A 17,530-nucleotide genomic window follows, 5' to 3' on the forward strand; every position below is an offset into this window, starting at 1 on the left:
ATGGAATATCTTCATTTAAGAGATTTATATTTCTGTTTCTGGGAACAAGTTGTTCACCTTTTAGTCCATTTTTCTATTGGCCTGTTGACACATTTCTCATGGATCTAGGAGCTCTTTATGTGGTAGAGGAGTTAGTTTATTTCCTTACATCAAAGATGCTCAAAACCTGGTATGTGTCACAATCACCTAGAGAGCTTGCTATTTATTTGCAAACATTTACTTAGAAAATAATGTCAATCTTGCAGATTTATTGCAATAATAAAAATAGTGTAAATAATACCGTATTGCTCTTTATCAGATGCACCAACTTTGAACATTTAACCTCCATATTCTTTATCATTTTCATATTTCTTTTTTTTCTCTCTCTCCCTCTTTCTTCTCTCACCTACTTACACTAAAATTAAATTTTGAAATTTATCATTATGGATTTAAGATGATTTGAAAAATCAGGCAGGGATATATTTAATCTTTTAAAAATAGGCAGGAAGCCTAGCCAGTTTGGCTAAGTGGATAGAGCATCAGCGTGTGGACTGAAGGGTCCCAGGTTTGATTCTGGTCAAGAGCACATGCCTGGGCTGTGGACTGAATGCCCAGCAGGGGACGTGCAGGAGACAGCCAATCAATGATTTTCTCTCATCATTGATGTTTCTATCTCTCTCTCCCTCTCCCTTCCTCCTAAAACCAATAAAAATATATTTTAAAACTGAATAAATAAATGAAAATTAAATAATATGCAGGAAATATTACTTTCAAACTACCACCATCATTAGTGCTTTTCCTTCTTTAACCAAGGATTTAAATCTGTAAGGAATAGGTTTCACAGGGATGAGGTGAGTAAGTCCAGCTGGGGAGTTGATCCCTGGACATCGAGTCTCCGGATAGAGACTCTATCACACATCATGGGGATGGAGGGTGGTGCTCAACATGGAGCTGTGTGCCTCTGTGACTGTCACATGATAACCTATAAACTTAGTCATGAAGGAAAATTAACCCTATGATTTCCAGGGCTTGGTCCTGAATGAGGACTCTTTTATCCCTCAATGTGTACAGAGTCTGAATTAGTCAGTTCAGGACCCCCTAGAATTCTAACAGTGTCCATAAACATCACAAATTTACCTGGCTCCTCCACTCCTAATTGTGTTGTACCCTGCCCAAAACTGAAATCGGTAGAAGGATCATTAACCCAGATTAGGAAAATATGACTGCTCTCTCCTCTTTGCTGGGTGCCAGGAGGAGGATCCCGCCCTGGCTGTGATCACCTACGTGGGGCTGAGCCTCTCTCTGCTGTGCCTCCTCCTGGCTGCCCTCACCTTCCTGCTGTGCAAAGCCATCCAGAACACCAGCACCTCACTCCACCTGCAGCTCTCGCTCTGCCTCTTCCTGGCCCACCTGCTCTTCCTCACAGCCATCGACAGAACTGAGAACAAGGTACTGACACTGTCCCAAAGGATGCATGCCCTGACCATGGAATGAGGAGTACATGGGGCCATGCTGCATTGGAAACTTTAATAAAATGACCTCGGGTTCTGGGAAGGTTAAAGGAGTGAGTAGCAAATTTCACATTGACCCAACTAGAAATCATACCTTCTTTTGTTTTTCCTTTTTTAAATATATTTTTATTGATTTCAGAGAAGAAGGGAGAGGAAGAGAGAGATAGAAACATCAATGATGAGAAAGAATCATTGATTGGCTGCCTCCTGCATGCCCCCAACTGGGGATTAAGCCTGCAACCTGAGCAGGTGCCCTTGACCAGAATCCAACCCAGGACCCTTCAGTCCGCAGGCTGACACTCTATCCACTGAGCCAAACCCGCCATGGCAATCATACCTTCTTTTGACAATATATACCAGAGTTCTCCCAAATGGCAAGGTATAGGAGAGGTCCTGGGTCCATGCTCCACCCTGACAATCCCACCTGGTGACTCTCACTGCTCCCCCAGGTGCTGTGCGCCATCATCGCGGGTGCCTTACACTATCTCTACCTGGCCTCCTTCACCTGGATGCTGCTGGAGGGCCTGCACCTCTTCCTCACCGCACGCAACCTGACGGTGGTCAACTACTCCGGTGTGAGCAGGTTCATGAAGAAGTTCATGCTCCCTGTGGGCTACGGAGTCCCAGCTGTGATTGTGGCCATTTCTGCAGCGTCCAGGCCTCACCTTTATGGAACACCTGCCCGGTAAGGGCAAATTTTCATTCCTTTATCTGTGAGATGTGTGGGATTGAAGAACATGCTTACTTTCTTCATGACGGTATCTTCAGAGCCAACCACAGAGCCCATCACAGAAGAGACACTCAATGTTTGTTGACAAATGAATTTAAATAGTTGTTCTGCATTTCTAAGGACCAATGCATTTTTAATTCTCTCTCTTTCTTAGCTGCTGGCTCCACCCAGAAAAGGGATTTGTATGGGGCTTCCTTGGACCAGTCTGTGCCATCCTCTTTGTGAGTAAAGACATCAGAACATCCTTAAGGCTCAGTTGAGGGTCATTGGAAAAGCAAAATTATAAGGAGGCTGGAGGATGGCATGAGCAAAAATGTTCCTGGGTTGTCTTGGATTTGCTTTGATTTTCTAAGACTGCTCCTAAAACTAAAAGCTCTAACACTGTTACTAAATATGAAAAGTATGTAAATGTGGAATTTCTGTTGGACAGGCTTAATGTCTATCTTTTATTTTGAGATAACAAACTAAAATTGTATTCACTAAACCTTGTGTGTTTTCCTGAAGGTCAATCTAGCTCTCTTTCTGATGACCCTCTGGATTTTGAAAAGCAAACTCTCTTCGCTCAACAGTGATGTGTCTACCCTTAAGAATACAAGGTAAAATGGAGAAGAGGGTGACAACCACACAGACATGTGTGGTCCCAAGAGCATACCTATGTACCTCAGCAGCCCTGACATCCCTTCCCGGGGTCTTCTGAGGGAACCCAGAGTAAAGAGATGCAGCTGTCCTCCAATGGCAGCCAGCTTGGATTCAGTGGTGGGCTGCTAATTTTCCAGCCGCAATGTTCTGTCTCTAATCCCATCTTGTAACTCCCTCAGCAACAGGAAGAATTGACATTGGTTGATAAACATTCTTCGGACTTTTGTCATCAGTCGTGCAACAAAAGTACAAATAACCTGTGTGCCCTTAGAAAAATCTGTGACTCCTCCCACAACCCAGTCTACACTTCCATACCCACTCTCAGTCAGGCTCCTTCTCACCCCTCTCCAGTGTCCTTTCTACATTTTGCATGTCATTATTACATTGTGTTAGTCATTGGAATAGCCTGTGACCTTTATGAAAATAGAAATCTTGCCTCTGTTACTTTTAATACCCAGGCCCCAGAACACAGTCTGATGCACAGTACAGACTCAGTAATGTTGGCTGAATAAAATTAGGCATCACCAGGGAGCATTATAGAATTTTTTTTTTAAACTTACATTATGAAGTGTCACAACCCTACTCATTTCAATCAAAATGCCATCCTGGACCGAAGTAGCATTTCTATTGTGGAGAATCATTGACAGTCAAGGTCAAAGCTGAGCACAACTCTGTCTGTGAACTCATCACCTATAGGGGAAGGCAGGAGCATTCACTGGGTGGAGATGAAAATGGCCTTGGTTCTGTTGCTCTGGGTGCACCATGGACCTCTCTTCTCCTCCTACCCAGGATGCTGACATTTAAAGCGATAGCTCAGCTCTTCATCTTGGGCTGCACGTGGTGTCTGGGAATCCTGCAGGTGGGTCCAGCTGCTCTCACCATGGCCTATCTCTTCACCATCATCAACAGCCTGCAGGGCGTCTTCATCTTCCTGGTGTACTGTCTCCTCAGCCAGCAGGTACCACTGTCCACCTCCCACTCAGAACTCTTTCCATTCTTACCGCTCTCAGTGAGCTGACTCAGAGCACACTTTGCCTCTGCAGGTCCGGGAGCAATACAGGAAATGGTTGAAAAGGGTCAGGAAAACAAAAGCAGAGTCTGAGCAATACACCCTCTCCAGCCGAGCCATCTCGGATGACCCTAAACACAGTGTGGTAAGGTCATGCATTGCTCCCATAGCACTTCACTAACTGAAAGAGTTCCTCATGCCCAACACACTGACGACCTGGATGTATAGCAGGTGAAGCCCTAGGATGGCTCCACTGAATTTACTCTTTGATTCCTTAACCATTCGCAATGGTCTCAGTTAGAAAATATATATATGTTGCTCTTACTCCTGAGGAATTGTGTTCATCTTGACTTTTACACATTAGCACCCTTATTTTAAAAAAAAAATTATCCTTACTTATATTTAAAATATATAATACCATTTTAGGCTTATAAATATGGACCTTGTACATTAAACCATACAGATATGTACATATTTCTCCTTTCCCTGATTGATATTATTTTGATGTATTATATGTCTTAAATTTCATTTTTTTTTTTTTAATTCTTTGCTTAAAGTATTACATGAGTCTCCTTTTATCCCCCCATTAACCTCTCCCCCAACATCCCCACATCCAAGCATAAGCCCTCATGCCCCTCCTGTCCATGTCTATTGGTTTTACTCATATGAATACATACAAGACCTTTGGTTGATCTTTTACCCCCTCATCCCCCGCCTTCCCTCATAGGTTGAACAGTCTGTTCAATGCTTCTATGCCTCTGGTTCTATTTTTGTTCATCAGTTTATGTTGTTCATTATATTCCACAAATGAGTGAGATCATGTGATATTTATCTTTCTCTGACTGGCTTATTTCACTTAGCATAATGCTCTCTAGTTCCATCCATGCTGATGCAAATGGTAAGAATTCCTTCTTTTTACAGCAGCATAGATGCCCATTGTATAGATATACCATAGTTTTCTAATCCACTCATCAGCTGATGGGCACTTAGGCTGTTTCCAAATTTTAGCTATCGTAAATTGTGCTGCTATGAACATAGGGGTGCATATATCCTTTCTGATTGGTGTTTCTGTTTTCTTGGGATATATTTCTAGAAGTGGGATCACTGGGTCAAATGGAAGTGCCATTTTTAGTTTTTTGAGGAAACTCCATACTGTTCTCCACAGTGGCTGCTCCAGTCTGCATTCCCACCAGCAGTGCACGAGTGTTCCTTTTTCTCAGCATCCTCGCCAGCACTTGTCATTTGTTGATTTGTTGATGATAGCCATTCTGACAGGTGTGAGATGGTACCTCATTTTGTTTTGATTTGCATCTCTTGGATAATTACTGACTTTGAGCATCTATACTAAAAAAAAAGAGTAATATGCAAATTGGTCACAACACCCTCACAGTAACAACAAAACAGCAGGCTGTGTGGGGCAACCAGGCCGGCAGGGGGGCAATGAGGGGCAATCAGGTCAGCAGGCGGGGGCAGTGAGGGTTGTCCAGGCCAAAGGGGGGGGGCAGTTGGTGGCAACCAGGACAGCAGGGGGGGCAGTGAGGGGCGACCAGGCCAGCCGGGGGGAGGGGAAGGGCAGTGAGGGGTGACCAGGCCAGCAGGGGGGGGCGCTATGAGGGGCAATCAGGCAGGCAGGCAGCTGAGCAGTTAGGATCCAGTGATTCCAAATTGTGAGAGGGATGTCCAACTGCCAGTTTCAATCCGATCCCTGGGATAGGACCAAAACTGGCAGTCAGACATCCCCTGAGGGGTCCTGGATTGGAGAAGGTGCAGGCTGGACTGAGGGAACCCCCTCTCCCCATGCACAAATTTTGTGCACTGGGCCTCTAGTGTTTTCATATGTCTCTTGGCTTTCTGAATGTCCTCTTTCTAAAAGTGTCTATTTAGGTACTTTGCCAATTTTTAATTGGATTGTTTATCTTCCTTTTGTTAAGTTGTATGAGTTCCCTATAATTTTGGAGATTAAACCTTTATCAGAGATAACATTGGCAAATATGTTCTCCCATGCAGTGGGCTTTCTTGTTGTTTTGTTGATCATTTATTTTTCTGTGCAGAAGCTATTTATTTTGATGTAGTCCCATTTGTTTATTTTCTCTTTACTTTCCATTGCCCTAGGACCTGTATCAGTAAAGACATTGCTATGACAAATGTCTGCTATTTTGCTGCCTATGGCTTCTTCTAAGATATTTATGGTTTCCCATCTTACGTTTAAGTCCTTTATCCATTTTGAGTTTATTTTTGTGTATGGTGTAAGTTGGTGGTCTAGTTTCATTTTTTTGCAAGTATCTCTCCAGTATTCCCAACACCATTTATTGAAGAGACTGTCTTGTCTCTATTGTATGCTCTTGCCTCCTTTGTCAAATATTAATTGAGCATAATGGCTTGTGTCAATTTCTGGGTTCTCTATTCTGTCCACTGGTCTATATGTCTGTTCTTGTGCCAGTACCAGGCAGTTTTGAGAGCAGTTGCTTTGTAGTATAGCTTGATATCTGGTATTGTGATCCCTCCAACATTGTTCTTCTTTCTCAAGATTGCTTCAGCTATTTAGGGTCTTTTTTTATTCTAGATGAATTTTTGAAGAATTTGTTCTATGTCTTTGACATATGCCATTGGTATTTTAATGGGGATTGCATTAAAGTTAAACATTGCTTTGGGTAGTATGGATGTTTTAATGATGTTGATTCTACTCATCCATGAACATGGTATATTCTTCCATTTGTTCATGTCTTCCTCTATCTCTTTTTTTTAGCATCCTGAAATTTTCTGAGTACAGGTCCTTTGTCTCCTTGGTTAAGTTTATTCCTAGGTATCTTAATTTTTTTGTTGCAATGGTAAATGAGATTACTTTTTTAATTTCTCTTTCTGTGAGTTCATTATTGGTGTATAGAAAAGCCATAGACTTCTGGGTGTTAATTTTGTACCTTGCTACACTGCCAAATTCATTTATTAAGTCTAGTAGTTTTTTGATGGAGTCTTTGGGGTTTTCTATGTACAATATTATGTCATCTGTGAATAAGGACAATTTTACTTCTTCTTTTCCAATTGGATGCCTTTTATTTCTTCTTGTCTGATCGCAATGGCTAGTACTTCCAATACTATGTTTAACAGAAGTGGTGAGAGTGGGCATCCCTGTCTTCTTCCTGTTTTTAGGGGAAATGGGTTTAGTTTTTTCCCATTGAGTGGGTTTGTCATTTATGGCTTTTTTATGTTGAGGTATGATCCATCTATTCCCGCCTTGCTGAGAGTTTTTATCAAGAAAGGGTGTTGGATTTTGTCAAATGATTTTTCTGCATCAATGGATATGATTATATGATTTTTATCTCTAAGTTTATTTATTTATCGCTAAGTTTATTTATTTATTTATTTATTTATCACATTTATTGATTTGCAGATATTGTCCCATCCTTGCATCCCCAGAATAAATCCCACTTGGTCATGGTGTATGATCCTTCTAATGTAATGCTGGATTCAATTTGCTAGAATTTGTTGAGGATTTTGGAGTCTATGTTCATGAGGGATATTGACCTGTTATTCTCTTTATTTGTATTGTCTTTATCTAGTTTTGGGATTAGGGTGATGCCAGCTTCATAGAAAGAGCTTGGAAGTGTTCCTACCTCTTGAATTTTTTTGAAATAGTCTGAGGAAGATAGGTTTTATTTCCTCTTTGAATGTTTGATAAAACTCCTCTGTGAAGGCATCTGGTTCAGGGCTTTTGTTTGTTAGAAGTTTTTTGATTACTGCTTCAATTTCTTCCATAGTTATTGGCCTATTCAGATTTTTTTATTCCTCCTGGTTGAGTTTTGGAAGGTCATATTTTTCTAGGAATATGTCCATTTCTTCTAGGTTGACCAGTTTGTTGGAGTAGAGTTGCTCATAGTATTTTTTTATGATTCTTCGTATTTCTGTGGGGTCTGTTGTTATTTCCCCTTTTTCATTTCTGATTTTGTTTATTTGAGCCCTCTCTCTTTGCTTCTTGGTGAGGCTGACTAGAGTTTTATCAGTCTTGTTTATCCTTGTGCCCAGATGGCTCGGTCTCCATCACCTCCTCCTGAGCCAGGCTGCCATCTTCACATATGAACCACTGCAATACCCTTCTGACTGACTACCCCTTCCTACTCTTGTCACCTTCCAATGCCTCTATACACAGAAGTCAGAGGGATCCTTTCAAAACACAAATGAAATCATGCTACTCCTGTGTTAAACCTGTTACACGTACTTTCTCTTGTGTTCAGTTCTGAATAATTTCCTGAAGTACAGTATTCATAAACTTCTTTCTTATTGATTTTTGGGTGATATTGGTTTAAAAAAACAGACAGGTTTCAAGTGTGCAACTCAATAAAACATCATCTGCACACTGCATCGTGTGCTCACTGCCCAAAGAAAATTCTCTTTACATCCATTTATCCCCCCTTTGCCCACCTCCACCTTTCCCCACCCACCTTTCCCTCTGCTATTACCATACTTTTGTCCATGTTTATATGTCATATGTATATATTTTTGCTTAATCCCTTCACCTTTTTTCACCCAGCTCCCCAAAACCCTTCCCATCTGACAGCTGTCAATCTGTTCTAAATATCTATGCTTCTATTTCTATTTTGCTAAATTACTTTGTTTATTAGATTCCATATATAAGTGAAATCATATGGTATTTGTTTTCTTATTTCACTTTGCATAATAATCTCCAGGTCCATCCATGCTGTCGTAAAGGATAAGATTTCCTTTTTTATACCCACATAGTATTCCATTGTGTAAATGTACCAACAGCTTTTTTATCCACTCATCATCTATGGACGTACACTTAGGCTCCTGCCAAATCTTAACTTTTGTAAATAATGCTGCAATGAACATAGGGGTGCATATTCTTTTGAATTAGTGTTTCAGGTTTCTTCAGGTATATTCCCAGAAGTGGAATCTCTGGGTCATATGGTAGTTCCATTTTTAATTTTTTAATGTTTTTCTAATACTCATCCAAGTATATACTTATCTCATGCTTAGATAGAGGGAGAGGAAGACAGAGGGGGGTGGGAATGTGAGGGAGAAACACCGAATGGCTGCCTCGCATACTCTCCCTGACTGGGGATCGAACCCACAACCCAGGTATGTGCCTTAACCAGAAATAAAAAACCACAACCTTTCAGTGTCTGGGACAATACTTCAACCAACTGAGCCACACTGGCCATGGCCCATTTTTAATTTTTTGAGGAAACTCCGTACTGTTTTCTACAGCAGCTGCACCATTTGTTCTTCATTTGCTCTGTGCTAAAGTGGGGAAAGCCCAATGGGCAGAAAGTGTGTGCTGGTCGAATCCATCCCCTTTGTTCTCAGTGCATCCCAACTTGTTGCGCCTTCCCATTAGTGCTCATTCTCAGGCATGACAAAACCCAGTCCCTCAGGCAGACCCTCAAAATGTTAGAATGCTGGCAATACAATTCAATCATCTCCTGTGGCAAGATGGTGCCATGAATTTTCCTACTGACTTCAATGCAGCAAGTGTCATACTCAATTGGGGTGCAGGAGCCTCTCAAGCGATCTCTGGATTTTTCACAAAGGAAATGGATTCATGTATTGTTGTTGAATTGATGTGTCCATGTGGGAAAGGAAGTTTGGAGCTTCCTATTCTGCCATCTTGCTGACATTAGCCCTACTCTCCCTTCTTTAAGTAAGGACACAAGTCATATTGGGTTAGAGCTCACCCTAATGTCCTTATTTTAACTTAATAATCTCTTTTTAAAACCCTTTGTCTGTCCGAGTTGGTTTGGCTCAGTGGATAGAGCGTCACCTGTGGACCAAAAGTTTCGGGTTCGATTCCCATCAAAGACATGAAATCAATGTGTTTTCCTCATATCTTACATCTATGTTTCTCTCTGTCTTTCCCTCTCTCTTCCAATCTTCCTAAAAATCAATGGAAAAATATCCCTGGGTGAGGATTAGCAACAACAAAAGCATAAAACAATGTAAAAATGCTTTGTCTAAATATAGTCATATTCTGAGGTCCTGGGAATTAGAATTTCAAAATATGAATTTTGAGGGGATATAATTCAGCCAATAACAATGCTATAACATGGATGAACCTCTAAAACATGCTAAGTAAAGAATTCAGACACAATGGTTATATATTGGACAATTCTATTTATATGAAATATCCAATATAGGTAAATTTGTAGAGACAGACACTAGGTTAGTGGTTGCCAGGATTGGAAGAGGGTAATGGGAAATGACTACCTAATGAGCATGGAGTCTTCTTTGAGGTGATGAAAATGTTTTAGAACTAGATAGAAGGATGAATGCATATCACAAATGTACTAAATGCCACTAAATTGTACACCTTAAAATGATTTAATTTATGCTATGTGAATTTCATATATTACATAAATTTGTAAATTTGATATTAAGTGAAAGTGTGTGTTTATGTGTGCACAAAGAGATAAATCAATGTGGCAAAAGAATAATTGGTTAAAGGTACATGGATGTTCCTCAAATTTCCATAGGTCTAAAATTTTTCAAGTAAAAAAATTTAGAAAAACTAAGAAAAGACTTGATGTTTTAATTATTATTTGTTTATTTATTTTTAGCCATTCCCATCATTTTAGTTGTATCTCTTTCCCAGGTAAAAGGTGATGGATTGACAGCATAAAAGAAGAAATTAAGTCAATTCTAAGAAAACTAAAAGTGGGTGACTAAAAAAAAACAACAGGTGAAATCTTATGCTTTTTGTCCTTTTCTCTCTTGACTTATTTCACTTAACATAGTACTCTCCTGATTGATGTTGTTACACATGTCAATATTTAATCTTCTTTATGACTGAGTAGTATTCCATTGTATATATGTACCACTTCTTTGTGATTCATCCATCAATGGACACATAGGTTGTTTACATATCTTGGCTATTGTAAATAGTGCTACAATGAACATAAGGGTATATGTATATATTTTGAATTGGTTTTTTTTTATATCCCTCAGATACTCAGAAGAAAAATTGCTGAATTATGTCAAATTACATATTATGTTAACATTATAACATATAATGTTTTTAACCAATGCTACCTCAATATTAAATAAATAAATAAATAAATAAATAAATAAATAAGAAAAATATGGGTATATTCCATTGACTGCCTCCCTGGTTAAATTTTTCCCAGTAGAATGAGGTTTCTCGTGATAATGATTAAACTTTCTATATCTCTCAATATAACATTTTCTGGCTCATGATTACACAGGAAAAGTTTATACCTTGAGCTAAATACATGATTTCAAATAAAAACAATGTATAGAAAAAGTGCCCCAAGTGACAACAAAGAAAAGTGTGTGTCTCAAATATTGTTGGTGCTAAGAGAGGTCATCAAAACATCACACTCAATGTCAGTCATTCCTTACTATTGTGTGCTCCTTCTGAATTTGTTTCCTCTGGACCTTCTACATTTTGCCAAAAGCAAAGGTACTTTTCTACAATGAGTCAGTCCTCCAAAAGTTGAGGGAGTAAAAAGAAAACCTTGGAAATGTAAGCAATGGAGTAGAAATATGACTTCTTACCAAACAACTATTGACAACTATGTTCATTTGGAAGTCAATAGGAAGCAATGTTTTAAGTATTTTATATCTTAACACGATATTTTATTACCAACACATAAATCTTTAATTAGTTTTGTCTATATTTCAGGAAATTGGTGAAGATATATAATACAATCCTTCCCATTTAAAATAATGGACTATAGAGTCAAAATGAACAGTTTTATGTGCATCTGCTTTTTAGGAATAAATGACATTAAGCAGTAGGTACCTGAATTGAGAACATGTTAGTGTGCATAGCATATGGAAATGGAAAAAATATGCAGGTGTATGCAAAGAATTAATAATTGAGGCACACATCTAGAATACTAACAATTTCTTTGCCATCTTTTTCTCTTATCCTGTTCTTTAGAACAACATGACTCAGTCACAAATAAGTTTAATCATGGCTTGTTCCATCCATCCATCCATCCATCCATCCATCCATCCATCCACCCATCCATCATCTTTGAAGCAAGTCAACATGCCGGGTGTTGAGAATCACCACTGCCCACTTCTCCTTATCTTAATTTTTCTTTCCAAATTTCTACCTGCTCCAGCTTTTCCTGTGTGATACACATTGCTATGTCCATGTGCCTTGGCTACCAATTACACAAAAATGAATATAGCAGTTCATTGCCATCAAGGCACTCAGAGTCCATGTCAGCGTTACTCAAAATATGGTGCATGAACTGTTGTTGGCCCTTGAGGAAAAAAGAACCTTGGGATAGACTGTAAATTAACATCACTAAGCTTTAGTTCAACTGACATTTATTCCATAACAAGATTTTATCAATAAAGGAAGCAGTGTGTTGTCTAACTTTCTGGTGCAAGTTCCTGCTCTCCATGCAGACTGTCACCACTGCTCTGAGTATAGGTAGAGTCTTCTTGCAAAAATAGATTTCATGACAAATGTCAAAACCAATTGATAAGGCCTAGCTGGATGGTTCTGTTAACGTTGAAGAGAGAGACAACGGAGTTGGTGTCAGAGACATTTTGAAAATGCTACACAGCTGGCTTTGAAGATGGAAGAAGAAATATGAGCCAAGGGATGCAGGCGGCCAGCAACAATAACAGGCATTAGAAAGAAACAGATCCTCCCCTGAGCCTCTAGAACAGTGATTCTCAACCTTCCTAATGCCGCTACCCTTTAATATGGTTCCTCATATTGTGGTGACTCCCAACCATAAAGTTATTTTCGTTGCTACTTCATAACTGTAATTTTGCTACTGTTATGAATCGTAATGTAAATATCTGTGTTTTCTGGTGGTCTTAGGTGACCCCTGTGAAAGGGTCGTTCGACCCCCAAAGGGATTGCGACCCGCAGGTTGAGAAGTGCTGCTCTAGAAGGACCCCAGCTTGCACACCTCTGGATATTAGTCAGTGAGACTCATTTCAAGCTTCTGACCTCCACACTGGAAGAGTATACATTTGTTTGCTTTAAACAACTAGTATGGGAATACTTACAGCAGCTATAGGATTCTAATAGAGACATTTATTCAATAAAATTCGTCTGAGGAAACTGAGTTTAAGCCTCTTCATTCATTAGGTCCCTTGGGTATGGGAATTTTATGTTAACAACACACGTGAAGTAGAAAATAAATTTTAACCAGATTTTCAGCTGGTACAGTGAAGGCCTCACTGCATAAATGTAAACGGACTATGCCGCCTCTGAGGCATTAAGAGTTAAGGTACAATGGGTGACCTCTATTTCTCCATCTACATAACTAAAGTGACTTTTTTCTCAGCACCCTATATCTTTGCCTAGAAGTTAGCCAGTCCTCAATTTATATCTACAAGAACATGACAGAATTTCTCATTAAAAGTAGAGAACGCATGACCACGGGGGGGGGGGGGTGAGGGGGGGAAGGGGGCGGGGGCGGAGGGAGGAGTGGGGGGGGGGAGGAAGGCTGAGTGTGGAATAGGAATTCCTACTAATTGTTAAAATAAAGAAAAGAAATGGGTAACCAATCCAAGAATATACGCATCCTTGCCAATAATAAAATAACTCAAAGTAACACTATTTTCCTCTTTAACCTTATCCTACCTAATAATAGACAAATATGCAAATTGACCATACCTTCGCTATGCCCACGATTGGCCAGGAGGCGCGGGGGGGCGGGACTCGGGGTGGCCGGGGTGGCTGATTGGGCCGGCGGGACGCTGAGCTCGCATCTGCACCATGGCTGTGCTGCAGCACAGAAGGGGCCTCTGGGGCAGCGAGCTCACGTCCCACCACGGACCATCAAAAGCGGGGGAGCTGGGTGCCTGTCCGCTCCGGCACCAGGCCTTTCAGAAGCCTCCGCCATGCCAGAGGCTTCTGAAAGGCCTGGTGCACCAGCGGAAAGGCACCCAGCACCCTGTGATCAAAAGCAAAAGCGTGTAGGGGACCCTACACGTGCATGATTTAATCATGCACTGGGCCTCTAGTTAAATAATATTTTCTTATATGAATACCCATAATGAAGAAAGATACTGCAATAATGTCTCAGGAACTGCTCTGCAAGGTGCCATCTACCTCCACTGGTGAGGATTTTATCAATAAACATGCTCAAATACACAACATCATTGAAATTTAATGCAAACACTCCCCGTCCACTGCACTGTTATTCCCACCTAATACCCTATTACCTCCTCCTTGAAAAATTAATCTCAGATACATTTTCATTTTACTGCAATTACTTTATGCATCTCACTCATTCTACAATGTTATTAAACTGTATATACATACCCATTATGGCCCTTGTAGTGCAGAATCAAATAAACACATCTTTCTTAATGTGTTCAATAAATTACAGATTGTTACTTAACCAAGAAGGCAGACAGAGTGATCTCTTGTCTGTGGGCTAAGCTGTTTGTGCTCACAGATGACTCAGGTAAAAGCTGACAGGTTCCATCCTCTCTGACCCTCTCCTGATGTACCTACTGGCCTCCCAGACTCATGGGGTCTCTGAGAGGAAGGTCTTTGTATGGAAGTCTGAATTGCTCCCTGGATGGTTGATGATGGAGACTGAAGCTCTGCCCCACACAAGACAGCAGGAAGGAGTGAAGCATCAGTTCCTGAGCCAGCTTTGGAATCAAAAGCAACAGCCGTGTGCTGTCCCCCAGTGTTGTACAAGCTGAGGACTGCACAGGGGAGATAGTTACAGCTCATCAGGCACATTTCCCTCATGTTTTTCCAACATCTAAGCACGTGATTTCACTCTGGGCCTCTGGAAAAACAAAGGAAATTTTTCCTAATGATTCTCTGATCTCAATAGGCCAGGATGGAAGTCGTTAATTCAGTTTTTATGACTCCTTGTCTTAATCTCATATGCTTTCTATTACCCTATCCCATCCCTGATTTCACAGATTCTTCAATGTCTGATTGGGGTGGGACACTGACCTGATAACTCTGGAAGATTGCTATTCTCTTCAACAAAGCAGAACTATGCTCCTTTGATATGCAATCCAGGGCTCCACATTCTTTGGCTTCCTAACATATTTGTCAACATAATTAGGGATTTTATACTTATACTAGTAGGCCATCAAACAATATCGCGCACAGTAGCTGCCCACCAATTATGCGAGAGCTGGTGGAAACCTCTGTGCGCTGCTTCCAACGGAGCTGGGAGGAACCCGCACTGATTCTGCAGGAGGTGGGAGAGACTTGCACAGCCTCCGTGGGAGACAGGTCTGCCATCTCCTCTCCGGGCCTGCACTCGGCCATGGAGGCTGTGGGCTGGACCCCCTTTCCCTGTCCATGTCCGTATCCGTGTCTGCTCTGGCTACAGGGGGCAGGCCCGAGCTGGGCACAGCAATGAAGCATGCATTCCGCCAGGCCGCTCATACTGCCCATTCTTAGCAGCCACCATCCCTCCCCCTCTCCCCCACCCCCGGGACTCTGGCAGAGCTGAGAGAACTGGGTGCCACCATCTTGTGGCTATGGGTGCGGCCATCTTTGTGATGGAGTGATAATTAATTTGCATATTACCCTTTTACTAATAGGATAACAAGTTAAGAGCTTTCATTTAGTACCTCATAATATATTAATTACCAAGGCCAGTATGGCTTGTGGAATTGGCACAGAATAAGGGACAGTTGAACACTCAGAGGTTCAGGAAAGTAAACCTTTATTCAAAGCAGCACTTCTAGTTCAGGGGACTCAAATATCCAGATCCTGAACAACTTATACAATGAGATTTTCTCCTTATTTATTTCTGTGGTGCACTTTCACAGCCCCTCCTGAGTCAGTTAGAATGGTAAATTTAGAATGTATCTAATGTCTATCCTGGATGGTGCCAGTGACCTCTCTCTAGTTAAGCTGTTACATCTTTGGTTTATGGCCCTTGTAAATTGGGAGTATTTAGGTAAATAGGTCTTGCAAGAGCAGATAATTAAGGAAGGGGCAGTGACTTGATTATGGGCTAACAGGAATGTGCATTAGGATACTGATTAACTAGGTACAGAGTCAGGCTGCTAGCCTCCTACATATTAACTACATACAGAGTCAAGCTGCTAGCCTCCTACATTCTTTCACAAATGAGTTAATTATCAGCTAGCAAGAGTGTGCATTAGAAGGCAGGTTACTGGCAAAGATTCAGATTGCTGGCCCCACCCCACCCCCAACCAAAAAACAAAAGTCTTATGTTCCCCATCAGCACAGTTAGTTGAGCATCATGCAATGCACTGGGAGGACACTGTATAGATTCCTGTCTGGGTATATGCCCCGGTGTGGGCTTGATCCCCAGTAGGGCGCATACAGGAAGCAGGCAATAGCTGTTTCTCTATCATCAATGTTTCTCTTTCTCTTTCTAAAAAAAAAAAAATCATTAAAAACATATTTTAAAAATATTAATTAATGATAAGAGATATATTTAGATATTGTTATTCCACATCACTTGAGCTAAGCATTTTAGAGGAATTATCTGATTTAATTTTTAGAAAAGTTTATTCTCTATTCCCCATTGCAGGAATAGGGCTCAAATGAGGTTACTGATCTGCTCAGAGGTCAAACTGATAAGAATTCTGTCAGGATGCCTCTAGCTTTCACTGTGGGGCAGGGATTCTCAACCAGAGATGACTGTGCCTCAGGGGCTATTTGTCAATGTCTGAAGGCTGCTGCTGAACACCAACAATACGCAACACATGTAATTATCCTGCCTCAATTGTCCACATGAAATGGTGAGAGCACCTAGTCCAGACCAGCACTTCTCCAACTTCACTGTGCATACGAGTCACCCAGGAGTCTAGTTCAATTTCAGAATCTAAATTATCAGGTCCCGGAGGGCTTGAGATTCTGAGAATCACACAGTCACCCATGTGATGATGCTGCAGGTCCTGGCCGGAGGACCACTCTCTGAGTAGAAGCCTGTGGTTCTCTGTTAGAGTCGGGTACAGGAAGTTTTAGATTTTCTGAACAAAATAAAAAAGAAATCATAGTTGTGTGTAATTTTTTTAAAATAGGGTATTCACTCATTCAAGAGGCTATTATAATTTCATTGTTTATTTACTTTATATAAAGATTCTTTAAGGATATAATATGATATACTCCTAAAAATGCCTCTTTTAATTCTTTTATATAAGGGTCCTTGAGAGACCAAATAATAATATTACTGATAAAGATTTTATAATAGGCAGGATGAGCACCTCCAAAACATGCTAGCATCCTAGCCCCAGAAAACTGTGATATGTCATTTTTCATAGCATAGGATGATTAAGGAAGTAAATGAGATATGTTTGCTAATTAGCTGACTTTAACATAAAATTGGCCAGAAATCAAAAACAAAAATAAACAAAGGACAGAGGACGGTGGGCAGGTGAGAAGAGATCAACCAGTGAACTTGTGTGCATATATGCATAACCCATGGACACAGACAATAGTGGGGTGGAGGCCTGAGATGAGAACAGGGACAGACTAGAAGGGGTCAATGGGGGAAAAATGGGACATATGTAATACTTTCGACAATAAAGGTTTTAAAAAATAAATGTGACTACATGAAACCAAAAAGCTTTGTGCAGCACAAAACAACAACAGCAAAAACAAAAATGCCATAAAGTCAAAAAAGCAACCTACTAAATGCGAGAAGATATGTGCAAATGATATAGCTGGTAAGGGGTTAATGCAAAATATAGAAATAA

The 17,530-nt window shown here is 40.7% G+C and overlaps 1 protein-coding gene across 1 annotated transcript in view; it reads left to right on the top strand.

Annotated features, from left to right (window-relative positions):
- Nucleotides 1-10,605, top strand: part of LOC103304566 (adhesion G protein-coupled receptor E2-like) — an 89,440-nt gene extending 78,835 nt beyond the window's left edge. The window contains exons 13-18 of the mRNA XM_054718331.1: nucleotides 1,940-2,175; nucleotides 2,375-2,441; nucleotides 2,725-2,816; nucleotides 3,649-3,817; nucleotides 3,903-4,013; nucleotides 10,473-10,605. Coding sequence (XP_054574306.1) covers nucleotides 1,940-2,175; nucleotides 2,375-2,441; nucleotides 2,725-2,816; nucleotides 3,649-3,817; nucleotides 3,903-4,013; nucleotides 10,473-10,499 — 702 coding nt within the window. The 3' untranslated portion in view covers nucleotides 10,500-10,605. The remainder of the gene's footprint in view (nucleotides 1-1,939; nucleotides 2,176-2,374; nucleotides 2,442-2,724; nucleotides 2,817-3,648; nucleotides 3,818-3,902; nucleotides 4,014-10,472) is intronic.
- Nucleotides 10,606-17,530: the final 6,925 nt, after the last annotated feature.

This window comes from Eptesicus fuscus, chromosome 6 (genome assembly GCF_027574615.1).
Source record: "Eptesicus fuscus isolate TK198812 chromosome 6, DD_ASM_mEF_20220401, whole genome shotgun sequence".
Lineage (NCBI taxonomy): Eukaryota > Metazoa > Chordata > Mammalia > Chiroptera > Vespertilionidae > Eptesicus > Eptesicus fuscus.